At 44.1% G+C, this 27,853-nt stretch overlaps 1 protein-coding gene across 4 annotated transcripts; it reads right to left on the bottom strand.

The window, feature by feature from the left end:
- Positions 1 to 1,603: 1,603 nt before the first annotated feature.
- ZNF667 (zinc finger protein 667) lies at positions 1,604 to 26,900 on the bottom strand. 4 transcript variants are annotated; one of them, XM_025985376.2, is made up of 5 exons: positions 26,672 to 26,900; positions 12,400 to 12,491; positions 10,510 to 10,636; positions 9,911 to 10,003; positions 1,604 to 3,946 (listed from the first exon to the last, which is right to left on the bottom strand). In XM_025985376.2, exons 2-5 carry the CDS (start codon positions 12,430 to 12,432, stop codon positions 2,367 to 2,369), a joined length of 1,833 nt encoding a protein of 610 aa, XP_025841161.1. In that variant the 5' UTR covers positions 12,433 to 12,491; positions 26,672 to 26,900; the 3' UTR covers positions 1,604 to 2,366. The 4 variants fall into 4 exon arrangements, with proteins under 4 accessions (XP_025841161.1, XP_025841162.1, XP_025841160.1 ...); XM_025985377.2 differs by lacking the exon at positions 26,672 to 26,900 and adding an exon at positions 25,487 to 25,890; XM_025985375.2 differs by lacking the exon at positions 26,672 to 26,900 and adding an exon at positions 25,074 to 25,440.
- Between the last annotated feature and the right edge of the window lie 953 nt (positions 26,901 to 27,853).

The raw sequence follows: 27,853 nt of genomic DNA, 5'->3' as shown, positions 1-27,853 counted from the left end.
GGTGATTTTTATTACCCTATCTTCAAGTTCAATTATTCTTTCCTTGGCTGTGTCAAGTATGTTGAAGGCACGGTTTGTGCTCATTTCTAGTATTTCCATGATTCATCTACTCAAATGGCCCATGTAATTTGCCTGTTGTGCAACTTTATTAGAACCTTAAACATATTACTTATAAATTGTCAGTCCAAGTGATCTGTGTCACTTCTGAGTAGTTCTAGATTGTTCTGTCACTTGGTGGGGGTGGGGGTAATTTTTTTTTGTTTTGTATGCCTTGCGATTCCACACCTTCCCCCAGCCCCAAAAGCTAGGAATCTTGTGTAGGACAGTAAAGAGGTAGATTTCTTGGAAATAGTTATTCCTTCTGTTAAGCCTATGTAGGTGTGTGGAGTGGGGTCATTAACAGAAAGGAATCCATTAAGTTTAAGTTTGGTTGGATGTGGTTACCCTGAGTTCAAGACAGTTTTAAAACATTAGTGATTCCTTAGAACAGGACCCTGTTTTCCCAGTGGTTTATGTCAATATCTGGGTCACCTTCAGGGTTGTGTTCCTTGTTATGTCTCAGAGAAAATCCGGTTATACTAAAACATTTTCATTAATTCATTTATTCACTATTTAATGAGTGCTGATCACTTATTTACTAGTCACTGTACTAAATACTGGATTACAATTCCTTTAATACTCCACAACCCTCTGCCATTATGTTGTGCATCTGTACTTCTCTTTGGCTTCAGTAGCCTTCCAACTTTTGTGTACCTAGTCATCTTTAAAGTCCTGTTCTTCCTTTAATATGGTCACTGTCTCCAAGTGATCCCTGTCCACATATCTTCCATTTACCGGAGTTCACCATTCTCTCTGATATTACCTGTGTATATGTCTCCACATTTCAATATCCTGTATGCCCTTAAAAACTGTGTCTGCAGGCAAAAATATCTTATTAGTTTATATATATTAGGTTCACGACTAATGATTTGGAACCATCTTTATGGCAGATCTGCAGAGTAATTAAATAGAGGGGTGTAGAAGGGGAGGGAGACTAGACATGCCTCTCCATGAGCATCCTGTTATGTGCTCCCGTATTTGTATGTTCACTCTTCACAAATCTGGATATTTGTCTCTCATGAATAAATGCAGTCTTTAAAAAAAAGGGGGGGGGCTATTATATATAGTGATTAGCTGACAGGAAAATAGCCAGGTACATAAATCCAGGGTTTTCCCCCAGGGATTAGTCAGCTTGGGCTGCCATAACAATATACCACAGACTAGGTGACTTAAACAAAAAATTGAATTTTTACTTTTGGAGGTTAAAAGTTTGAGATCAGGGTGTCATATGGTTGGATGGTACTGAAGGCTAGGTTCCTGGCTTGTAGACAGCCATCTTCTTGCAGTATCTTCACATGGAAGAGAGAGCAAACTCTGGCATTCTTTCTTTTTAAGATACTAATCCTATCATGATGCACCCTCATAACCTCATCTATCACTAAATATCTCCCAAAGATCCCATTTCCAAATACCAACCCCATTAAAAATAGGGGTTTGAAATCTGAGAGGACACCTTCAGGGAATTGCATCTCATTCTCCACCAATCACTTATTGCACACCAATATTCTTACATGAAAATACCAACGTTTATTCATATAAATATAAACACATTTATATTCAAACAAAACAGTAACAAATAATTTTTCCCTGCTTTTAAGTTCTCATTCTTCAGTATATCCTAGTTTCCTTTTTCCCATTAAGCCCATCACAGGCTTGTTAAATTTTACACACAATGAACATCATATATCTTCATATGGAGACAATATGGTAATGATTCACACATTTATGAGTGATACCTTTATCTACTTCAAGACTCACTCTTTTTTCTCAGCCATAATTTTCTGTCAGCTAGAAGCAGCACACTGGTTTGCCCAAGAAATCTCTTATATGTGATAGTTCCAGTCCTAAGGGACAACCTCAAACTCTTTCTTCATGTGACCTTAAATCAGGCTCAAAGACCCATCTACAAATATGGACTTAGCAGATGTACCTTGTTTTATGTGACTAATGAAATACCTTTAAATTACAATGGAAATAAAGTATCAGTAATTCTTATCAAGTGAAGAGTGGTCTTCATTAAAAATGAGTGCTCCAACTGTCTGACCTTACTACTTTGAAGTTAAGATCTATGATAAAGTCACTGCCTCACTGATTACAAATCATCTGGTCAAAGTCACCAATGACTTTTGTTCTTTGGCTTTCAAAATGAGGCACATTATCAAGTGGTCCCATTTTTACAAAATTTATCTTATAGATAAATGCATTTTCCATGCCTTGGTCTCTGCTACTTTGACAGCCTCACTCTATGCTTTCACATATTAAAAAACTTAGGCTTTTTCTTCAGAATGTGTATTCTGATGTCGGATCAGGGATGAACTCCGACTATATGCCTTCCCACATTTACTACATTCATATGGTTTCTCTGAAGAATGACTTCTCTGATGCCGAATAAGATCCGAGCCACTGCTAAATGCCTTCCCACATTCATTACATTCATATGGTTTCTCTCCAGTATGACTTCTTTCATGTAGAATAAGGGATGTGCGTTGACTAAAGGCCTTCCCACATGTTTTGCACATATATGGTTTTTCTCCAGTGTGAATTCTTTCATGTTGGGCAAGGTGTGCACTCTGGCTGAAGGCCTTCCCACATTGATCACATTCATAGGGTCTGTCTTCAGTATGAATTCTCTTATGTCGAGTAAGAGATATTCGATGACTAAAGGCTTTTCCACATTCCTCACACTGATAGGGTTTTTCTCCAGTATGAATTCTCTGATGTTCAATAAGAAATGACTGACGGCCAAAAACTTTACTACATTTATTGCATTTGAAGGGTTTCTCTTCAGAATGAATATTCTGATGTATTTTAAGGTTGGCAGTTCCAGAAAACATCTTCCCACATTCCTTACATTCAAACAATTTCTTTTTCCTTGTATGAACTTTCTGATGTAGAATAAGGGATGAATGCCGATTACAAACCTTCTCACATTTACTGCATCTATACAGTTTCTCTCCATTATGAATTCTTAGATGTAGAATTAGAGTTGAAAGCCGCCTGAAGACCTTCTCACATTTATCACATTTGTAGGGTTTCTTTGACATGTGACATCTCTGATGAAGCATAATGGATGAAATCCTATTAAAGGATTTTCCACATTCTCTGCATTTATAAGGATTCTCTAAATGATAAATTTTCTGCTGTGGACTCAGACTTATAGCCTTCTTACTTTCATGGATTTTCTCTCCAGTATGAATTCTTTTATGTATAACAAGGGCTGATTTCTTATTGAAGCCTCTCCCACATTTATTGCATTTGTGTATTTTCTTTCCACTGTGAATTTTCTTATGTAGTAAAAGGGAGGACATCCGAATGAAGTCTTTCCCACACTTTCCACACTGGTGGATGTTCTCAACAAAATTGATTTTCTGGCCCACAGTGAGAGGTGGGCACCGACTCAAAGGCTTCCCACAGTCTAAAGTTTCCTTTCCATTATGAACTTTCCCATGTAGAATAAGAGATGTTCTTTGAATGAAGCTTTCTCCACATTTATCACATTCATAGCTTTTCCTTCCATTGTGAATTTTCTGATGAAGAATGAGGGATGAGATCTGCCTGAAAGCTTTTCTACAATTGCTGCATTCATAAGGCTTCTCTCCAGTATGGGATTTCTGATGAAGTTGAAGGGATAAACTCTGACCAAAGGTTTTCCCACAGTCACTACATTTTAAAGATTTCTTCCCTGAATGCACCTTCTTGGGTTTTATCGGGACTGAACTTTTCTTGCAGCTTCTCTTTCCTGTGGGAATGTTTTGTGATGCAGAAACTTGTTTCTGATAGATACTTTGCCCAGATTTGATGCCCAGATTTGGAGGTAACTTCTTGGTCTCACATTTAAACCCTGAGTCTGAAAGATAGCAAGAAATTCAATATTTGTTTTTCTATGCTGAAAAATGAAGTTTCTGTGCAGTCATTATCAATGATAATAATAATAATAACCATTACCACACATAATAACAATAACGACAGTCAGTATAATTTTATCATAGTAAGGACTTTATAGAAATATTTAATAATTAGAATTTAAGAAATCTTGGCAGCCCCAGTGGCTCAGTGGTTTAGTGCCACCTTCAGCCCAGGATGTGATCCTGGAGAACTGGAATCAAGGCCCACGTCAGGTTCCCTGCATGGAGCCTGCTTCTCTCTCTCTGTCTCTCATGAATAGATAAAATCTTAAAAAAAAAAAAAAAAAAAAAAAAATACAGGCATACCAAAAGGCAAAAAACACAATTTGAAAAGACAGAGCAAGCATCAAAACCAGACTCAGGTATGGCAGGGATGCTGGAATTATCAGACCAGAAATTTAAAACTAATATGTTAAGAGCTCTAATAGATAAAGTATACAGCATATTAGAACAGATGGGCAATGTAAGCAAGAGATGGAAACCTAAGAATCAAAACAAAACATTAGATAAAAGACACTAACAGAAATAAAGAAATGCCTTGAATGGCCTTAGTAGATTCCACATAGCTGAAGAAAAATTCTGTGGGCTAAAGGATTCAATCAACAGAATCCTTATGAAAACCAGAAAGCAGGGGGGCCTGATGGCTCAGTCGGTTAAGCGTCTGCCTTCAGCTCAGCTAGTGATCCCAGGGTCCTGGGATGGAGCCCCACCTCCAGCTCCCAGCTCAGTAGGGACCCTGTTTCTCCCTCTCCCCTTGCCCCTCCCCCCTACTTATGCTTGGTCTCTTTCTCTTTTTCTCTCTCAAATAAAATCTTTTTTCAATGATTTTATTTATTTATGAGAGAGGCAGAGACATAGGCAGAAGGAAAATCAGGCTCCCTGCAGGGGAGCATTTGTTGCCAGTAGCCCTGCCTTGCAAGAAATGTTAAAAGAGGTCTGTTAGAAAGAAAATAATACATCAGAAACTTGGATCTATATAGAGAAGGGAAAAGCAATAAAGAAAGAATAAGTAGGGATGCCTGGGTGGCTCAGTGGTTAAACATCTGCTTCGGCCTAGGGCATGATCCTGGAGTCCCGGGATCAAGTCCCACATCAGGCTCCCTGCATGGAACCTGCTTCTTTCTCTGCTTCTCTGTCTCTAATGAATACAGGAAGGAAGGAAGGAAGGAAGGAAGGAAGGAAGGAAGGAAGAAAGAAAGAAAGAAAGAAAGAAAGAAAGAAAGAAAGAAAGAAAGAAAAGAAAAGAAAGAAAGAAAGAAAGAAAAGAAAGAAAATAAGTAAAGGCAAAAAAAAAAACATTTTTCTTCTTAATTGACCTAACAGTTTGTTCAAAATAATAGCAACAATGTATTCAATTGTGTATGCGTATATACTTATTTGATGTATACACGTAAATATATATATGTATATATATATATATATATATATATACATATGCTTGCTTACATGTATTTTATATATAAATGAAGTGAATGATAGCAGTGATACAGGTGAGGAAGGAATCAGCATTATTCTGTTATTGTAAGGTACTCACACTACCCATAAACTGGTATAGTGTTATCTGAAAGTGGACTTGGATTAGCTGCAAACATATAGTGTAAATTCTAGGGCAACCATGTAAAAAAAAAAGTATGTGCGCATACACACACACACACACACACACACATATATGATATGATAAGTAAGAAGAGAAAATAGAGTCATATAAATCTTCATTTAAAACCACAAACAAGGGATCCCTGGGTGGCGCAGTGGTTTGGCGCTTGCCTTTGGCCCAGGGCGTGATCCTGGAGACCCGGGATCGAATCCCACATCGGGCTCCCGGTGCATGGAGCCTGTTTCTCCCTCTGCCTCTCTCTCTCTCTCTCTCTCTGTGACTATCATAAATAAAAATTTAAAAAAAATAAAAATAAATAAATAAATAAATAAATAAAACCACAAACAAAAAAGTAAAATCACAATAATCAGAAAAAGAGTGGAAGACAAACAAAAACAGGAATAAAGACATCAAATAAAATATTTATTTTATATATAGTAAATATCATCCAACTGTATCAATAATCACTTTGAATGTCAATCAAAAGTCTAAACCAATCAAAAGAGATTGAATTTGATTTTATTCAGAGTGAATTAAGAACCATGGACCAAGTATGTGTTGTCTCTAAGAAACTCACGTTAGATATAAAGACACAGATTAAAAGTAAATGCAGAAAAACAGACCATGCTAACACAAATCAAAAGAGAACAGAAGTAGCTCTATTAATTCTGGACAAAGCAGACTTTTAAAAGCACAGACGTTACCATGGGAAAAAAAAAAAAAAAAGTTACCATGGATAAAATGAGGCATTACATAATGACAAAGGAATCAATTCTTCAGAAGCTATAAATTCTTAATGGGGAAATGCCAAGCAACAAAACATGAAATAACAAGAGACAAAAACTGATAAAACCGCAAGGAGAAATATATGAATCCACTATCATATTTAAGACACTTCAACATCCCTCTCTCATAAATGAACAGATCCAGGAAGCAGAAAATCAGTTAGTAGAACTCAACCATACCTTCTTTCAACTGGATATAACTGACATCTATAGACTATTTCATCCAACAATTGCAGAGGTCACATCGTTCTCAAGCTCACATGTAACATTCACCAAGTGGACCACATTCTGGGCCTTAAAAACACACCTTAACAAATAATAGAAATCACACAATGCTCTCAGACCACAGTGAAATTAAACTAGAAATCAGTTAACAGAAAGATGACTGGAGGGATATCTGGGTGGCTGAGTCAGTCAAGTATCTGCCTTTTTGCTCAGGTCATGACCTGGGTCCTGGGATTGAGCCCCACATTGGGCTCCCTGCTCAGCAATGAGTCTGCTTCTCCCTCCCTCTGCCTCTCCCCCTACTTGTGCATGCTCTCTCTCTATAAAATCTTTAAAAAAAAGATCGATCAATCACTAGAAAATCCCTAGCTACTTGAAAGTTAAATAGTACATTTCTAAATAAGTGTGAAATCACAAAAGAAATTTTTAAATATTTTAAACTCAATGAAAATAAAACATAACATCAGAATTTGTGGTATGCATTGGAACCAGTGCTTATAGAGAAGTCTGTAGCACTATATGCATGTTAAAAAGGAACAAAGATCTAAAATTGGTAATCTAAGATCCCCTCTTAAGAAATCAGAAAGAGAGCTAATTAAATCTAAAATAAGCAGAAAAAATAAACTGAAATCACTGAAATTGAAAACAAGAAATAGAAAAGTACAACAAAACCAAAAGCTGGTTCTTTCAAAGTCATTAAAGTTGATAAGCTAAGAAAAAAGAGAATTCTGACACAAATTATTGTTAGAAATAAAAATTAGGACAGAAATATATATTTCATGGAAATTTAAAGAATAAAGGAAAATTACAATTTCTTTGCCCATAAATCTGAAAACCTAGATGAAAGAAACCACTTTGTTGAACAGTCTTCTAAAAGTCACATATGATAGACAATGTGAATAGGCCTATATGTATTCAAGAAATTAAACCAATAATCAATAACTTCCAAAACAGAAAGCACCAGGCCTAGATTCATCTGCTAGTAAATTCTACCAAAAATTTAAATAAGAAACCATACCAATTTTTTATCATCTTTTTCAGAGGATAGAAGCAGAGAGAATACTTGCTAACTCATTATATGAGGCCACCATTACCTTAATACCAAAATCAGACAAAGACAACACAAGAAAAGGAAACTACAGGCCAATATCTCTGATGAATATTTTTTTTAAGATTTTATTTATTTATTCATGAGAGACACACAGAGAGAGAGAGAAAGAGAGAGGCAGAGACACAGGCAGAGGGAGAAGCAGGCTCCATGCAGGGAGCCTGATGTGGGACTCAATCCTGAGTCTCCAGGGTCACACCCTGGGCTGAAGGTGGCGCTAAACCGCTGAGCCACCAGGGCTGCCCAACAGCCCTATTTTTAAAACTGGGCAAAGCACTTGAATAGACACTTCTCCAAGGAAGATAGACACATGGCCAATAAACATATGTAAATATGCTCAATATCATTAATCATTAGGGAAATACAAATCAAACCCACAATATCATCTCACATCCATAATGATGGCCACTATCAAAAAAAAAAAAAAAAAAAGACAACTTGACAGGAAGTCGAAACACTTGTATACTCTTGGTGGAAACGACAAATGGAAAACAATATGGAAGTTCCACAGATAATAAAAAACAGAACTATCATATGATCCAGCAGTCCCACCTCTGGGTATATATCCAGAAAAACTGAAATTATAGGATCTTAAATACATCTGTACTCCCATGTTGATTATTGCATTATTCATAGCAGCCAAGAAGCAAAACAACCCAAATATCCATTGGTAGATAAAGAAAATATGATATATACAATGAAATATTATGCAGCCTTAAAAGAAAATCCTGGCACATGCTACAACATGGATGAACCTCAAGGAACGAACACTCAGGGAAAAAAAAAGATTACAAAAGGACAAACACTCGTTGGAGTGGGGGAGAGAAGAGGAGGGATGGGGTAAATGGATGATGGACATTAAGTAGGGCATGTGATATAATGATTGCTGGATATTATATAAGACTGTTAAATTACTGATCTCTACCTCTGAAACCAGTAATACATTATATGTTAATTACCTGAATTATACTGAAAAAAAGGGGACAAATACTCTTTGATTCCATTCATATAAAGTATCCATGGGTAATCAAAATCAGAGAAATACAAAGAAAGGTGGTTACCAAGGACCAGGTGGAAGAGAGGAGGAATATTAGTTGTTTAGTGAGTATAATTTCATAAGTTATGACAAGGTGGAAGAGTTCTGGATATCTGTTGCACAACAATGTGAATACACTTAATTATACATTTAAAAATGGTTAAGATGATAAATTCAATGTTATGAATTTTTTACAATTAAAAAAATTCAGGGGTGCCTAGGTGGCTCAGTCAGTTAAGTGTCTGGCTCTTTTGATTTCAGAGTTGTAAAATCAAGCCACAAGTTGGGCTCCACGCTAGGTGTGGACCCCACTTAAAAAACAAACAAAACAACAACAACAAAAAAAACACTCGTAGGGATCCCTGGGTGGCTCAGCAGTTTAGCACCTGCCTTCTGCTGGGGCGTGATCCTGGAGTTCCAGAATCGAGTCCCACGTCAGGCTCCTTGCATGGGGCCTGCTTCTCGCTCTGCCTCTCTCTGTGTCTCTCAAGAATAAATAAAATCTTAAAAAAAAAAAAAAAACACTCATAGAACTGTTAAGTAAGTAAGTAAAATAAAGAGAAATCTATCAGAAAAGGGACTGAGTTCTTGGAAAGTAATCAAAATGAACAGTAATGGAAAATATTTTCATTTTTTTTTAAAGAATGAAGAAAATGATGCATGTTTGAACATTATCAATGCTATCATGAGAGAAATTGGAATATGCTTTCTCTGAAGGAAAATGCTGAAGCAGGGAATATGATAGGTACATCATGAGGGCATTAAGAGCTGAGCTTCTGAGACAAGAAGTTGGGGTTCAAACCTAGCTCTGCTGCCACTTCCTAGCTGGGTTACCTTAGACAAGTTATTGAACTCTGATTTTTGGTTTCCTCATATATAAAACAGGAATAATAACAGTACCTACCTTATAGGACTGGGAGGAACCTGTACTTAGAAGTTTGTCTAGTACCTAATAGAGGGTTTATAAAATGTTGGTTATTTTCCTTCTAGGAGCTCACACTGAAAGAGACCAGAATTTTCATCACAGGCCTGTGGCCTTTAAGGCAGGGAAAGCGGCAGCTTGCAAACATCTTTAAGAGGTTGCCTTCTCAAGATAGAGAGTGCTCTTAGAAACAAACAATAGCAACATGTAAGCCTTGGTTCTCTGTCACTCACCCAAGCCCCGGCGTTTCCTCACTGGCTCCACCACCCAAGGTGCTTTCCCTTTCTCCAATAAGGTGATCACATTTGGCCTCCGAAAGGAAAGTCCTGCATTCAGGAAAAACAACAGAACTGAGCATGATATGCATGCCACAGATGTCAGAGCCAAGCCCCATGTCAACGGGAATGAGGGTTTATGAGCACAAAGGGAGTACAAAGGGTGTGAAGGGCAGGCGGTGGAGGAGGAAGATGAAAGTTCAATTACAGTGGGCTGAATTGTTCATTTCTAACTCTACAATTGCTCATTTCTAACTCTACAAAGCAACTATTCTCTTGAAAAATCAGACCACAGGGGCACCTGGGAGGCTCAGTGGTTGAGCATCTGCCTTTGGCTCAGGTTGTGATCCTGGGGTCCTGGAATCAAGTCCTGCATCGGGCTCCCCACAGGGAGCCTAATTCTCCCTCTGCCTATGTCTCTGCCTCTCTCTGTGTCTCTCATGAATAAATAAAATCTTTAAACAAACAAACAAAGCTGCAGTGGCTTCTATTTTCCTAACTAGACTGATTCCTGTCCCACAAAGCGTTGGTTGTGGATTACGGAGAGAGAGCCTTACCGAGAGAGACTAGGTTCTGATAGTTCTCCAACATGACATCTTCATACAGATCCTTCTGAATGGGGCTCAGCCATTCCCACTCCTCCTGGGAGAAGTAGATGGCCAAATCCCCAAATGTCACTGGCACCTGAAATAGAAGATCACATGTCTTTTCACCACAGCTTACTTTCCCTCAGCTGGAGACAACAAGGAACTTGTCCCAAATACCAGAAATCTATGGTGCCAGGAATCTCTTCAGAAACATTTGAGGTTCTGAGGCCAGGACGAGCAGGTATATAAAATAAAATAAATACAACACAATACAATATGATATAGCTATTAATTAAGGACAATGTCCCATAAAAAGCATTATCAACTTGGATTTACTGGGCATTGACAAAAGCCATTTTTCTAAGCACTCTACAGGTACTGACTCATGTTAGCCAGTGACCTGGCTGGGGCACTGCTAAGAGAATCACAGTAATGTTACAGATGAGGAAATGAGATGCCCAGAGAGGGGAGATGATGTACAGAAGGTCCACAACTAGTGAACGGAGGAGCTGGAGTTCAATCTGGGCAGCCCGACTTCTGATTCATGCTTAAGTTCATACTCTCTAAAGAGCACGTGACTCAACTACACAGGGCCAAAGGTTCTTTGTAGATGTAATCAAGGTTAGTGATCACTTGACATTAAATGGGAAGATTATCCTAGATTTTCTAGGTGGGTGATGTAATCACAGAAGCCCGTAACAGTGGAAAAATTTTCCCCTACTGGAAGAGGAGAGTGGAAAGAGAAGTCAAGATATTGGAAGCCTGATCTGACCTGCTACTGCTGGACTGAAGATGGAAGAGGGCCACATGGAAAGCAGAAGAAACTGAATATGCTAATAAACAAAGAGTTTAGAAGAGCCTCAGATGGGGATCCCTGGGTGGCTCAGCGGTTTAGCGCCTGCCTTCGGCCCAAGGTGTGATCCTGGAGTCCCAAGATCAAGTCCCACATCGTGCTCCCTGGATGGAGCCCGCTTCTCCCTCTGCCTGTGTCTCTGCTTCTCTCTCTCTCTCTCTCTGTGTCTCTCATGAATGAATAAATTTAAAAGACTTTAAAAAAAAAAAAAGAGCCTCAGACGTGACCACGCACCCAACTAATACCTTTTTTCAGCCTTGTGAGACCCAAAGCAGAGGACCCAGCCATGCACTGTGCCTGATTCTGACCCACGAACTATGAGCCATAAATACATGCTGTTCTGAGCAGCCAAGTTTGTGGAAATTTGTTATAGCAGTGACAGGGAACACATAACTTAGAGGACAAAACTGTTTGGTACAGAAATTGTGTTCAAGATATTTATTTTAGAAAATCACTTCATCATCTAAAGTGGTGAAGCATGTTTTTTAACAGAAGGTTGACTCACTGGCCTGGTTCCAATTAACCCAACCTAAATACAAGGTTATATGGGTCTCTTAAAAAATCAAATTTCCTTCTTGTAAATATGAGTTGTACAAGTAAAAATAAAGACATTAACAGATTAACTTTTAAAGACATTAACAGATTAACTTTAGAGCACAACCTCAAGTCCTCCTCTGCCTCAGCAGATCCCATGTAGGCACTCATGTCTACCTTGAGAAATCACAGTGGCTCTCCTCTTCCTTCTAGGGAACAGCCCAGTCAAACACTCTGGAGATACTAAACAAATAGGTCAGTGGCCATGTGCACACAGAAAAAAAGGAGAGGGTGCTGAGTGGTTACATGGGTTCCTAGAACTCTTCTCATGTTCCTACCTTCCACGGTGATGGGAGGAAACAGACCAGGTCTTGGATGGGATGGAATTCTGTCAGGCAGAATTTCCATGGAAGGAAAGCAATGGCCCCTATCTTACAAGATGGAACTTCCTTCCAAGAAGAATCACTATTTACCTTGGACTTGGACTTCCCTCGTGCAGCAGGCATCCTTTCCTCCCCCTTGAGAGTCCAAACTTGAAGAAGGGCAGAGTGCTGAGAAGGTGGGGCTGTGGGAGAAGAGAAGTCATGAGGATGACAGGGCCTTTTAGGTGGTCCTGGAGTCTCTAGGATAAGAATCCCCTGCTCCTTCATCCTGGTCACACATGCACATGCATGCAAACATACACACAGGTACACAGATACACATCAAGAAAGGTCAGAACGTCTGCAACATTTCTGCCCCTTCTCAGGGTCAGGAAGGGGCAATGGCCAATGTTATCTGCTCCCAAGATCACAAAAGGCTCTAGATCAGGAGGCAAATGAAACATGAAGACACCTATTCATCCATTTGACAAGCATTTGTTGTGTCTACTATGTGCCAGGTAATGTCCCAGGTGCTGGGCAAAGAGCAGATTTACCACAAAGAAGGACCAGCAACCCTGTACCTTACATTCCAACAGGGATAGCAAATTTATATAGAAAAAGTGTCAGTTATGGGATCCCTGGGTTGCTCAGCGGTTTTGCACCGCCTTCGGCCCAGGGCATGATCCTGGAGTCCCAATATTGGGTCCCACATCGCACTGTCTGCATGGAGCCTGCTTCTCCCTCTGCCTTTGTCTCTGCCTCTCTCTCTCTCTCTCTCTCTCTCGAATAAAAATCTTAAAAAAAAAGGGGGGGGGGGAGGTCAGCTAAGATCACTGCTACTTAAAAAAAAAAAGGATCAGAGTGTGGAACGATGGGATGGTTGAGGGAGGTCTCTCAGAGGATGCAACATTGAGTTCAGGTTTGAATGTAGTGCAAGTATGAGGCACTTGGGGAAAAGCATTCTGGGTAGAGGTACAACAGGTACAAAGGCCCTGCAGCAGGTGTGTGCTTGGTATATGGATAGAGTGAATGGTGTGCTGAAGTAGAACAAGTAAGGTGAGGAGTGGTAGTCTGTGAGATGGCTTAAATCAGGAGGGCCACATCATGAAGGGGGTCATGAGTGGTTTGGAACTGAACCTAAGTGTGATAAGACATCACTGAGGGAGCAGGAGTCTGAGGAGTGACATACCTGACTTGACATTTAATAAAATTTGTTGGGCGGCTATGTGGTGAATAAACTGTGTATGACTGATAAGAAGTGGAGGGGATGCGAGAGCTGAAGAGGGAACTCACTAGGCAGGTATGTGTAAATCCAGCAGGGAAATTCAGTGGGGTGGATTAGGCCCCTCTATGACTGAGTCACTCTGCACGTATGCTGCTCTATATGCATGCCATTAGCTACAGGTGACAAGTGAGTTCTGGAAATAGGGCTAACGCAACTGAGTGTTTAGTGTTATTTAGCTTCAATTGATTTATTACTAAAGTCATAATTTGGGATGCCTGGGTGGCTCAGCAGTTGAGTGTCTGTCTGCCTTCAGCCCCAGGGATGATCCTAGGGTCCTGGGATCGAGTCCCACATCAGGCTCTCTGCATGGAGCCTGCTTCTCTCTCTGCCTATGTCTCTGTCTCTGTCTCATGAATAAAATAAAATCTTAAAAAAAAAAAAAGACATAATTAAATATTAAAATCAGTGAATTGTTTTATTAACCTAAAATTAAAAACTAATCCTCGATTTAGTTAATGTAAAACTTTGAAGAATATTTGAAACAACTGAGTGTGTGAATATACTTTTCCAATGATAAGTTTTATGAAATTTAAATACAGATCAAGGGATGCCTGGGTGGCTCAGTTGTTGCTTAAGGGTCTGCCTTTGGCTCAGGTCATGATCCCCAGGTCCTGGTATCGAGGCCTGAGTCAGGCTCCCTGCTCAGCAAGAAGTCTGTTTCTCCTTCTCCCTTTGCTGCTCTCCCTGCTTGTGCTGTCAGATAAATAAATAAAATCTTAAAGAAATGAAGAGATTTAATAAAGCGTCTGAACCAAGGTATACTACATGTGTAAAACACAGATTTCAAAAACTTAGTATGAAAAAAATATAAAATACCTAATTGATAATTGTTTATACTGACCATAAGCTGGTATTTAGGATACCCTAAATTAAATAAAATGTGCTGAAATTAACTGCAATGATTGTTTTTTTTCACTTTTTTCAATACAGCTGCTAGAAATTTAAAATCTATGTCTTGAATTACACTTCCACAGGACCACACTGCTTTATACTAGAGTCTACACCATTCTATTGCTGCACTGTCTTCACACCACACAACCTGCCTCCCGAGAACGGCTTATTTACATTTTTGTTTGTGCGGGACAATCTCCCACACCTTGACAGGGGCTTCATGAAAGCAAGCACTTTTAGACTGTTTCACTGTTCTCCTGGGAATTGAGAATGTGCCTAGCACAGTGCAGTGCTCAAGAAATACTGGCTGACTGAATCAACAACAGTCCAGAATGCTTCCTGGCATGCTGAAATTGGGGTGGAGTGTAACCATTTTATGCCAATATCATTTTACAGAGAAACACTTTTGCTGACAGTCACTCCAAGCTCTCTAAACTTGTCTTTTGGAAAAGGTCAGGGTCTAGAAAAGGCAGAAATCGGAGTATACTTTATATATTCCCTTTTGAAAAAATTTGAAATCTAGAGAAAAGAACAGTATAATGAACACCTCATTACCTTTCACCAAATGTCAATATTTTCTTTTCTGAAATCATTTCAAAGTTATAGACATGATCAAAGTTCATGCCTAAATGGCTCAGCACATACCTCTAAAGAATGCCATCAACCCACTCCAGTGCTAACAATAGTAAATATTTCATAAAAAATTTTTGGTGACTTTTCTATGAAAAAGATATATAGCAGCACAGTCTGGAAAATGGAAATATGAATGCTTCTCTCTACAGCTGTTTTTTTTTTTCCTCCCTTAAGGGTGCAGTTAGGGAGGATATATGAAACCCAAAGTCATAACTGAGTTCAGAATTTGAGGGACGCTTGGGTGGCTCAGCAGTTGTTTTTTTTTTTTTTTTTTTTTTTAATCTTTGTATTTGGCTGGATTATTTCCTGAAATGGTCATTAAAGAGGTTTATGTCAGGACACCTGGGTGGCTCAGTGGTTGAGCATCTGCCTTTGGCTCAGGGTGTGATCCTGGGGTCCTGGGATCAAGTCCCATCATTGAGCTTATTACGGGGAGCCTGTTTCTCCTTCTGCCTGTGTCTCTGCCTCTGTGCGTCTCTCATGAATAAAATCTCATGGTGCTTACACCCTGTTATGATGCCCTCTGGCAGAATGCTGCAGGCTCTTGATATGCATCTAAAGAACAGGATATGGGGATCCCTGGGTGGCGCAGCGGTTTGGCGCCTGCCTTTGGCCCAGGGCGCGATCCTGGAGACCCGGGATGGAATCCCACGTCAGGCTCCCGGTGCATGGAGCCTGCTTCTCCCTCTGCCTGTGTCTCTGCCTCTCTCTCTCTCTCACACTGTGTGCCTATCATAAATAAATAAAAATTTTAAAAAAAAGTAATAAAATAAAGAACAGGATATGGCAAAGCAGTGGAATGTAACAGATGAGGTTGTGTGTTGGTTGCATCCCTCTCGCTGGAGTCTCTCCCACCATCACTTGATCTGTATGGGTGCTTTTGGAGAGGCCTCTTCACTGACCACAGTTCTTGCCCATGCTCCAGTAGGTAGATCAGCTCTGGTTTGGGAACAGGATGCCCCAGTGAGACCAGGAGCCCACAAGTCTCCAGCATCACCTCCCGGTATAAGGTCCTCTGGGCCAGGTCCAGAGGTCTCCATTCCTCCCCAGTGAAGCTCAGGGCATGATCCTGGAGTTCCAGGATCAAGTCCCACGTCAGGCTCCTTGTACGGTGGCTGCTCCTCCCTCTACCTATGTCTCTGCCTTCTGTGTCTCTCATAAATAAACAAATCTTTTTAAAAAGAAAAAAGTTTGGAAATTGATAATGGGTATGTTTTGATTCAAAATGCAAGTCCTAAAATGATCTTTTACTATACAAAGGAACCCAGCCAGAAGAACATTTGGTTTATCATGCTTCTCTCTTTACAAAGAGAAAAGCAAAGTAATAATACTAAGATTAATACTAAAATGAATAAATACCGAGTGCTTAAACATGCTAGGTACCACTTTATGAAGATAACTATTGAACCTTCACTCCTACCCTGGTGGGGCAGGTACTCTCACTGACACCATTTCCAGATGAGTAATATAAAGCACAGAGAAGTAGGGATCACTTGCCCAAGGCTATAGGGCAGGAAGTGGCAGAGCCAGTATTCAAGCTGATGTTGACCCAGATACCCTGATAACCCTCTGGGTCAGAGGTAAGGACTGTATTAAACATACCACTTTTGATTTCGGCTCAGGTCATGATCCGAGAGTCCTGAGATGGAGCCCCGTGTCAGAATCCACATTCAGCAGGGAATCTGCCTGAGATGCTTTCCCCTCCCTCTGAGTTCTTGTGTTCTTGCTCTCACTTCTAAAATAATCCTTATTATTTTTTAAAGATTTTATTTATTTATTCATGAGAGACACAGAGAGAGAAAGACAGGCAGAGACACAGGCAGAGGAAGAAGCAAGCTCCCTGCAAGGAGCCCAATGTGGGACTTGATCCCGGATCCCGCCCTGGGTCCAAGGCAGAAGCTCAACCGCTGAGCCCCACAGGCATCCCAATAAATAATCTTTAAAAAATAAGTAAATAAACATAAATAAACATATCACTCTGGAGTCAGACCACCTGGGTGTGATGACTATTTTCATTAGCTGTGTTACCATGGGCATGTTACTTAACCTCTATGCCAGTTTCCTCCTCTATTAAATGAGAATACAGAACTACTGGAGTTGTCGTGAGGATTAATAAAAGTTAAACTCAGGTCCTCCATCTCTCTCCTTCCTTGTGCAGTCTTTCTTGCTGGCCTCAGAACGTGCTAGAACAGCCCGACCTCAGTTCCTCACTCCTTTTGCTATATGCTCCAATCTCACTTCTCTGCCAGTTTTACTGTAACCTTTCTAATAACACTACAAACCTGCCTTCCACCCTCCCACCTATCACTCCCAGTCTCCCTTGTCCAGCCTTGACTTCTCTTTTCTCCATAGCTCTCATCACTAATGCTCTAGGTTTAAGAGAATAAAAAAGATAATATAAAGAGTATATTGGTCTCTGCCCCCTTCCTTGGTAGCACAGAACTCCTAAAACCCTTGTAAATTCTTAAGTGATAAGAACACTAGAAATGTCTGTTGTTCTAATGAAGTGACTCTGGGTGGTCTCCTGGACAGGGCCTGGTCACCAGAAAGACCAAGTCATGGCAGAAGCTTGAAATTTTCAGGCTTACTCTGCCATCTTCCAAGAGAGAATCTGCAATTAATGTCTGATCATGCTTACAAAATGAAGCCTCCATAAAATTCCTACACAATGCGGTTTGGAGAACTTTCGGACTGCTAAAGACATCCACACTGGGAGGGTAGCACAACCCAGTTCCACAGGGACAAAAACTCCTGCGCTTGGTATCCTCCCAGACCTCATCTATGTAACTTACCTATGTAGCTCTTCATGAGACTGTTAATCTATATTCTTCATTATAGCCTTTAACAAAAGGGCAAATGTTTCCGAGTTTGATGAGCTACTCTAACAAATCTTGAGAAGAGGGTCACAGGAACCTCTGATTTGTAGCGAAGTTGGACAGAAGGTATGGGTAGCCTGGGGACCTACTATTGTGATTGGTCTGTGAAGTGGAAGGCCAATCTCATGGACCTGAGTCATAAACCTGTGGGATCTGGCACTCTATCCAGGGAGATAGGGTCAGAATTAAGTTACACTGTAGGACAGCCAGTTGGTGCTGCAAAATTGCCTCACGGAAAAAATCCACACACCTGCGCCAGAAGTGTCATGCTGCAGCACTGTGAGAGTTAAGGACACACACACACACACACACACACACACACACACACACACGGGAAGACTGAGTTCTTCCCAAAACACTATGTAACTTGTTTTTTCTGTTTGGTGCTACAGTCTGTCTCCAAGTGCCCTATATCAGTGCCTTCACTTCAAGAAGCCATCCCGGCCCCTTTGGTTGGGGCAGGGGGGCCTCTTCAACCTGGGTGCAGTTCATTGTGTGGGATACCAATTTCATGGTCAGTGCTCAAGAAAGGAGAGCTGTATTTATCATTATTATTTTTGTTAGAGTGGGGGAGGGGCCAGCGTTATGGGCTGAGAGTGGAGAAGGCTGAGTGACTGTGCTGTCCACTTGCTCTGGGAAAGTACTCAGGTGTGTATGTTGAATACACTCATCCCTGGGTGACATCGCCACCTCCTAGTTAGTAAGTACAAGAATGAGGGATGTACTAAATATTTATTTTAAGATTTATTTATTTATTTATGATAGACATGGGGGGGGGGGGCGAGACACAGGAGGAGGGAGAAGCAGGCTCCACGCTGGGAGCCCGACGTGGGACTCGATCCCGGGACTCCAGGATCGCACCCTGGGCCAAAGGCAGGCGCTAAACCGCTGAGCCACCCAGGGATCCCCTGTACTAAATATTTTAAATGAATACATGAACTCTTTTCACCTTTAAAGCAAACTGACCTAGGGCTAACATTTTTCATTTTGAGAATGAAAACGGAAACCTCAACATGGGCCTGCCTATAGGTTTCAGCCCCTATCGACATGTAGCACAATCTGCCCTCCTGGTATGAGACAGGACTCTAATGCAGAGAGAATTCAGGCATCACAAGACTCTGGGTAGGCCCCTTTGGCTCCATTTTCTGGGGGAGGGCAGCCTTGCTTACTTAGCATAGTCACAGAATGGAAGGCCAGGCCACTTAGTCTGTCACTGAGCCACAACTCTTCACCTTAATGTCCTGTGCTGTAAATCTCCCCAAGTCCTGTGGCCATTCTGATAGAACAGTGGTTTACGTCTCATAACCATGGTTATGTACTGATGTCTTTTAGACCCTGCCATAGAGGACAGCGAGGGTACTTCCTGTGTAGATTCCAAGGCAGGGGTATGCTGGGTGATCTGTAGCATCTGCCAATTTCTATGGTGTAAACACTACCATGAGGGCCCCACTCTAAGCTATCAACTCATGTCACTGAGCATAGAACTAGGGAAAGGTGTACACTACAGGTTTGTGATCTGGTGTGCCAGCCCCAGCATTCCACTGCCACAGTCTCTGAGAACAAAGCTCTCTTCTTTGCCTGGGAGTTCTTCTACTTTTATCTTTTTTAAAGATTTTATTTATTTATTTATTCATGAGAGACACACAAAGAGAGAGAGAGAGAGACAGAGACAAAGAAGGAGAAGCAGGCTCCATGCAGGAAGCCCAATGCAGGACTCGATCCTAGGACTGCAGGATCACGCCCTGAGCCAAAGGCAGAGGCTCAACCACTGAGCCACCCAGGTGTCCCGAGTTCTACTTTTAACTAGTATCTCCAAACTATAGAGGTAATGCCTAGTTCTGTGGTCTGGGCATAACCCAATGCAGCTTCTTCATTACAGAAAACTTCTGCTGGTTGGTTCTGTTTCATTTTGAAACATCCACATGCCTTTGGCATCCTGTATCTTAATAAATCTGAGCTTGTATCAATATAAACATCATATTTTAAACTATTTATCAGATAAGTACATCCCATGGCTTTCGCTTTCCGATTCCTCAGGTAGAACAGATTATTACAACAAACGGCACCCTGTCCATCCTGTGATTTCTTGTAACTGTACTCAGCCATGCACCCCAATTAGAAAAGCACAATTCCTGCCCACAGTTCTTTTTCTGAGGAACTCAGCACTGCTGGGGAGTAAAGAACGGCAGTTTGATATTAGATAATTCTGGATTCAAAACTTGCTTCTGCCAGGGCACCTGGGTCACTCAATGGCTAAGCATATGCCTTCGGCTCAAGTCATGACCCTGGGGTCCTGGGATGGAGTCCTGCATCGGGTTCCCTGCAGGGAGCCTGCTTCTCCCTCCACCTGTGTCTCTGCCTCTCCGTGTGTCTCTCATGAATGAATAAAAAACCAAAACAAACAAAAAACTTGCCTCTGCCAATTATTAGGGTAAAGAAAATCTACCTCATCCTTAGCTGTTAGGAAGTGTACATGAACTACCTTTACAAGAGCTATCTTCAGCCAGAGGCACACACTAATTTCTCACCTTCCTTATCCTTTTTTTTTTTTTTCAGATGCAGGCTTTCCCCACAAAACTGGCACATGCATGGGCAGCCCCAGTGGCCCAGCGGTTTAGCGCTGCCTTCAGCCCAGGGCGTGATCCTGGAGACCCGGGATCGAGTCCCACGTCGGGTTCCTTGCATGGAGCCTGCTTCTCCCTCTGCCTGTATCTGTGCCTCTCTGTGTCTCTCATGAATAAATAAATAAAATATTTGGGGAAAAAAAAAAAGAAAACCAATACATGAGTGTGAAAAGGCAGGCAAGTTCTGGAAAAATAATCAAGAAGTTGGTAGCACTGATTGTCTCTCAAGAAGGGAACTGGGTCACTTGGCATGGGAAAGGAAACTCGAAACTCAAGTTTTCCTTATCTACACTTTGGCACTTGTGTTTCATGCATAGTAACTACGTCTTCAAAACAACACAAATAAAATAGCATGAATCTCATACTACCTCAGGCTAGAGCTGTATGCCTGGCCTGTCTTCTAAATCTCCAACATAGTGTGAGAAAAGGGCTCTGCCATTTAAATTCAACACTAAATAGATAGATAAATTTAACGCAAAGCTAAATTCCTCATACTAAAGTGAGCACAGCAAAAATCTGGATGGAAACAAGTTTCAAAGATGTACTGGGAGTGGTCATGCCTTCCCTCAGAGGAAGACAACTAGGTTCCTTCCTACCAGAGACAGAGGGAGAAGCAGACACCTCGCTGAGCAAGGAGCTTGACATGGGGCATGATCCCACAACTCCGGGATCATGGCCTGAGCAAAGGCAGACGCTTAACTTAACTGAGTCACCCAGGCACTCCATCACCTTGGAAATCTTTTTTTTTTTTTTAATTTTTTTATTTTATTATTTATTTATGATAGTCACACACAGAGAGAGAGAGAGGGGCAGAGACACAGGCAGAGGGAGAAGCAGGCTCCATGCACCGGGAGCCCGATGTGGGATTCGATCCCGGGTCTCCAGGATCGCGCCCTGGGCCAAAGGCAGGCGCCAAACCGCTGTGCCACCCAGGGATACCACCTTGGAAATCTTTTTAAAAAAATGTCCAGGGATCCCTGGGTGGCGCAGCGGTTGGGCGCCTGCCTTTGGCCCAGGGCGCGATCCTGGAGACCCGGGATCGAATCCCACATCGGGCTCCCGGTGCATGGAGCCTGCTTCTCCCTCTGCCTGTGTCTCTGCCCCTCTCTCTCTCTCTCTCTGTATGACTATCATAAATAAATAAAAATTAAAAAAAAAATTAAAAAAAAAAAAAGCTCCTGAGACATTCTTTTTTTTTTTTTTTTTTTAAGGTTTTATTTATTTATTCATGAGAGATGCAGGCAGAGGGAGAAGCAGGCTCCATGCAGGGAACTCAATGTGGGACTCAATCCTGGGTCTCCAGGATCAGGCCCTGGGCTAAAGGCAGGCACTAAACCGCTGAGCTACCGGAGCTGCCCTCCTGAGTCTTTCTAAAGTATATACAAGGTTGAGAGCTTTAGCTCTGAGAGCTGGATTGAGGAATAAGGTAAGGTCTCTGCCCTCCGCCCCCCATCCCCAGCTTGTGGGCGCCAGGGGGTGCACTCTTTTTCAAATAATAAAAATCTTTAAAGAATAAATAAAAGCCATAGTTTATTTTATTAAGATTTATCTACTTAAGAGACAGAGAAAGCACAAGCACCTCTACACGAGAGGGAGGAGGGCCAGGAGAGGGAAAAGCAGCCTCCCTGCTAATAAGCAGGGAGCCTGATGGGGGGGTGGGGGGGAGCTCGATCCGAAGACCCCAGGACCCTGGGAGTGGGGTCACTCAACTGACCGTGCCACGCTGGTGCTCCAGGAAGCCATAGTTTAGAAACATTCCACCAGGGCAGCCTGGGTGGCTCAGCAGTTTAGTGCCTGCCTTCAGCCCAAGGTGTGATCCTGGAGTCCCAGAATCAGGTCCCACATCAGACTCCCTGCATGGAGCCTGCCTCTCCCTCTGCCTATGTCTCTGCCTCTCTCTGTGTCTCTCATGAATAAATCAATTAAAAAAAATTTTTTTTTAAAAAGAACCATTCCACCAGTCTCTATGAGCCTCAGGGAGCAGGGCTGAAGACCTGACCTCCCTCTGCTGAAACTCAAACCTCAGTGATGAAGAAGAAAAGTCTGTGGTAAGCTCAAAACCAAACTCTTGGATTCCCAAAGGATACCAAGTTACGGCTGGTGGACATTACTGGCTTTGGAGTTAAACGAGATGGGAAGCCTGGGTGTTGATCCTGTTCTTAATTCATAATCCCTTCACTCCGCCTTATTTCTCAAAACACTTATGACCGCTTAATATGAACTGAATTGTCTTCCTATCAAATGCAAACTCCAGAGTGGTAATCTCTGTCTTCTCTGTTAAGCACAGTGCCTGACCCACTGCAGACCATTACACTACAAAATGAGTGAAGCCTCTCAGAACCTACCCAACCTGCAGAGCACACTATTTTCATCTAGAGATCATCCCTTTATTACCTCTTTCTTCCAGCCCCTTTACTCTCCTCCCCATCCTCACACCTTCATATAGTCCGTAGTGTGCCCTTATCAAAGCTCTACACCAGGGATTCTCAACTGGGGTGATTTTGCCCTCCAGGGTACACCTGACAATATGTGGAAACATTTTTAGTTTCACAGTTGTGGGGGGAGGGAATGCTACGGCCATTTGGTGTATAGAAACCATGGATAATGCTAAACATCTTACAATATGAGGGCAGCCCCTGCCCACCATATACACACCCTAAAACAAAAAATTATCTGGCCCAAAGTATTCACAATGCAAAGAATGAGAAACCCTGGTCTAGGGGATCCCTGGGTGGCGCAGCGGTTTAGCGCCTGCCTTTGGCCCAGGGCGCGATCCTGGAGACCCGGGATCGAATCCCACATCGGGCTCCCGGTGCATGGAGCCTGCTTCTCCCTCTGCCTGTGTCTCTGCCTCTCTCTCTCTCTCTCTCACTGTGTGCCTATCATAAATAAATAAATAAATAAATTTAAAAAAAAAAAAAAAAAAAAGAGAAACCCTGGTCTAGACACAGAAACATCTCCAGATCCCTGTGTTATTGCAAAATACTCCCCCCCCCCCCGCCCCCGGGGCCCAGCTACTACTTCCCAACCCAGGTTATTCACCCCACAGGTTTCCTAGGGACATCTTCATCCTGGAAGACCCTGTACTCCTTGTCTCCCCTCCCACAACCAACTACTGCCCCCTCAGGACTCTGACCAGAAAATTCTGAACCTAAGCTCCTCCAGCCTAGACTTCAGGATTATATGTTGACCTGAAACGTTTTACTCTGGGCTCAACTTCTGCTTTTCTTCCCCTAGCTTTTACTAAGTGGGTGTGAGATCCTGGGGGTCATTATTTAATAATTATTCATTTATGTGTTGCTTTCTTTCTTGTGTCAGGCACTGTTCTACTTAACACTGGCCACAAGCCTAGGATCAGTAGGACTACCAACCCCCGCTTGGGGAGTGAAGGGAGGGGCAGATTTCAGAAACCTCTCCTGAACTCTCAAGATTAGTGAGTGATGGTTCCTGCAGCCCTCCGCAGCCATAGGTCCCAGAGGCCACGGTGGGCCTTGCCGGCCCTCTAAATGCACACTAAGGCCGTCTGGGCTGCTGGGGCACCGCTGTTGCACTGGGGGAGGCCGGACCCTCATCTCAGGTTCTAAGATAAATGTTGCCTTAGCATTCACCACCACGCCCACGCCTCCGCCCAGGTAGGGGACACGCGACCCCCAGCACTATGACCCACCGCACCAACCAGCTCTGCCCTGGGTGTCTCACCCGTGTCACCCCCTTACTTCTCGCTCGCTGGGGCGCCGCCGCTGCCCGCCCTCCCTCCCTCTCATCGCTGCCTTCCTTCTCATCACCCACGGTCGTGGGCTGAAGCCCACACCGCCCCGGGACCTCTCACCGCCTCACAATCCCGCGCGGCATCACCACCCTGGGACTCCTCACCGTCTCACGACCCCGTGCTGCGTCACCACCCCGGGACCCCTCACCGCCTCACCACCCTGAGCTGCGTCACCACCCCGGGACCCCTCACCGCCTCACCACCCTGAGCTGTGTCACCACCCCGGGACCCCTCACCGCCTCACCACCCTGAGCTGTGTCACCACCCCGGGACCCCTCACCGCCTCACCACCCCGGGACCCCTCACCACCTCACCACCCTGAGCTGTGTCACCACCCCGGGACCCCTCACCGCCTCAGCACCCTGACTGCGTCACCACCCCGGGACCCCTCACCGCCTCACCACCCTGAGCTGTGTCACCACCCCGGGACCCCTCACCGCCTCACCACCCCGGGACCCCTCACCGCCTCAGCACCCTGAGCTGTGTCACCACCCCGGGACCCCTCACCGCCTCAGCACCCTGACTGCGTCACCACCCCGGGACCCCTCACCGCCTCACCACCCTGAGCTGCGTCACCACCTCGGGACCCCTCACCGCCTCACCACCCCAAGCCCCATACCACCCCCAGATCCTTCACCACCTCACCACCCCTCACCGCCTCACGACCCAATGCCGCACAACCCCACCATCTCACAGCAGATACTTACATTCCCCTCAGTCCTCAGGGGTCGCTGCCCCACGGCGCCCACTAAGATAGCTGCGCAGCACAGACCCTGGCGCCTGCGCACTCCCCTCCGCAATCCCAGGCGCCACTACCGGCCCCGCCTCCTCACGCGAGCAACGCGTAGACCGGCCACGGCCCCGCCCCCTTGGCGACCCCGAGAGCTCCCGGCCCCGCCCCTAAACAAAGCCACGCGGCGCGCACGCTCTCACGCATCTCTCCCGGGACCTTCCCACCAACAAGGCTTGAGGTCGTTCCCCTCCCCGGCCCCCAGCCATTCGAAAGCAAGCTCACGACATCAGAGCCGTGCCGGGGCCGCCGCTGCGCGCGCAACGCCGAGACCCGGCCCCCTCACGTCCCCACGCAGCTCGCCCGGCCACGCGCACGCACAGACCCTACCGTGCACTGCAGTAGTGTCCTCTTTCTGAGTCACGTAGATGCCCTCGGCGCTGTCTTCCCGTCATCCGCGGACTAAACCCAGCCTCCGCAGTAGGCTGCCCTCCGGGCTTGCACACCCGCCGATGAGGCCCCGCGCTTGCGCACTGCGAGCTCAGTCTGCAACCTCCCCCCCCCCCTCCCCAGGAGCCTTTGGGGGCCGTGCGCTGCGGCCCCAGTCCGCCAGGCCCCAGACGTGCGATTGAGGGACCCGGGCCTGCGGTGGCAGAGATCTGTGCGGCCTGGAGTCGAAATGACTCGCACGAGGCACGTAAGGAGGCTGCACCAGACTAGCCCTGGAATCTCACTTGCCCCAACGTATATCGAAGGACCCCCAATGTCCTTTGCGCCTTCCCGGCCCGCTGCCTATATTTCCCAGGAGGCCCCGCAGCGCGTGCGGTCGGGGCCCAGAGCGTCCGGGGCGCGCGCGGTAGTCGGGAGTCTCAGAGGTCGGGAGTCTCAGAGGTGTGTAGTGTGGCCGCCCTGGTCCTGCTTGGGGGTCTGCGTCGTGAGGCCCGGGTTGTGTCACTGTGTTGTGAGACTGTTTTTGTGATCCTCTTGTTTTGCATGTATGTGACCCGAAGGTATGTCGTCTGTGGCTGCTTTTACACAACGGCAGCGTTGAGTAGTTGTGTTACGAGTTGTATGGCTCACAGAAGTGTGTGTGAAACCGCTGTTTGTGACTGTGGTGTAGACTGTTTTTGTGTGTGTTTTAAGATTGTATTCATTGATGAGAGAGCAGAGACAGGCCGAGGGAGAAGCAGGCTCCCTGTGGGGAGCCCGATGTGGGACTGGATCCCAGGACCCCAGGATCAGGGCCTGACCCGAAGGCAGAGAGGCTCAACCACCGAGCCCCCAGGCGCCCCCCATTTTTCCGTTTTTATTCCTGTTGCGGTGTGTGGATTTTCTCCCCATCGAGCAAATCTCCTCAGTCCTGGACACGAGTGAGGTTTCCTACAGCTATACTGGATTCTGACATGACCTCTCTGGGCCGGCTCAGATGCCCCAGGTCAAGAGCACCGTTCACAGGACTGCTCCCACATTAGACGCTAATTACCAGCCCGCAGGTCAGAGTCTCTGATGGCCCGCCTCCTTGTTTGAGTAATAGGCTAAGAACAGTGCGCAGAACTCAAGAAATGTTTTACTCACCGGATCACCAGTTGTTCTCAAAGGATGTAACTCAGGGATGGCCAAATAAAGTACGTAGGAAGGGGCTCCGAGCCTCCACTCTTTGAGGACCCCTGCTTGTTCACCAGCCCGGAAGCTCTCTCAACTCCGCCTTTTTGGGATGGAGGCTTTGTTACATAGGCATGATTGATTAAGCCATTGGCCATTGGTGATGGAACTGAATTTCCAGCCCCTTTCCTCCTCCAGGAGTGGGGGATGGGACTAAAATTTCTAACCCTCTAATCTCTTGGTTGGTTCCCCTAGCAACCAGCCCACCTGGTTAGGAGTGGTAGCCCCCACCACCAACACTCCCGCATTCCAGTTCCTTAAGTAGCAAAATACGCCCTTCACGCTCTCATCACTTAGGAAATTCCAAGGGTTTGGGGAGCTCAATGCCAGGAAGGTGCAAACAACAAATGTATTTCTTATTATAAAGCACAATATTACAGCACATATGGGGGAAACAGGATTTGTGATCGTGCTGGTGTGACCCTATGAATGAATGAGTTCCTGGGGCTATGTGTTAAGAGTGAATGCATAAGGGACTAATTTTTGGATTCCCATTTGTATGACAAGGTGGTGGTAATAATCAAAATAGTTAACAAGTATTATTATAGGACTTTTACTACCACCACTGCTAGCAGCTAGCACATTGCAGTCACTGGTGAAAGGTGTCATTTCCACTTCAGGTCTTACTCCTTTTAACCCTATTTGTGGAGGCTGAGAAAATTAAGGCCATTCCACCTCAAGTTTAGCATTAGCACAAGTATAGCCATCTTAAGCCCCTGTGAATAAGAGCTGAACTTTACAGGAAAAACTGCAGAATGTCCTCTGCAGGGAATCCCATATCAGAAAGACAACAGAGCTCAGAATGCCCTTGGCAGAGAATCCCATATCAGATCTTAAGAAACTCCCCCACCCTTTCCCCCATATTGGAATGGGAAAAAAATTCCTCCACCTCTTCTGAAAAATCCCCTAGACCAGCCTATAAAAAACCCAGCTATAACCCATTTTGGCATCCAAGCCCCTGCACTGCTGTGTGGAGTATACTTGGACCCAAGCTCGAGCTTGCTAATAAACCCTCGTGTGCTTGCATCGGTGTCGGCTCCTTGGTGGTTGCTCAGATTCGCAGTCTTGGGCACAACATATTCAGACTTGTTTCTC

The sequence above is a fragment of the Vulpes vulpes genome, chromosome 1 (genome assembly GCF_048418805.1).
Source record: "Vulpes vulpes isolate BD-2025 chromosome 1, VulVul3, whole genome shotgun sequence".
NCBI lineage: Eukaryota > Metazoa > Chordata > Mammalia > Carnivora > Canidae > Vulpes > Vulpes vulpes.
Note: the sequence above shows the minus strand (reverse complement) of the source record. Positions and strands in the feature narration are given on the sequence as shown.

Coding starts and splice junctions, on each gene's coding strand:
- ZNF667 (XM_025985376.2), bottom strand. CDS start 12,432: ATGCCTGCTGCACGAGGGAAGTCCAAGTCCAAG. Junction 10,637..12,399: donor GAGGGAAGTCCAAGTCCAAG/GTAAATAGTGAT, acceptor CTTCTATTTCAG/GTGCCAGTGACATTTGGGGA. Junction 3,947..9,910: donor GAGGAAACGCCGGGGCTTGG/GTGAGTGACAGA, acceptor GCTATCTTTCAG/ACTCAGGGTTTAAATGTGAG.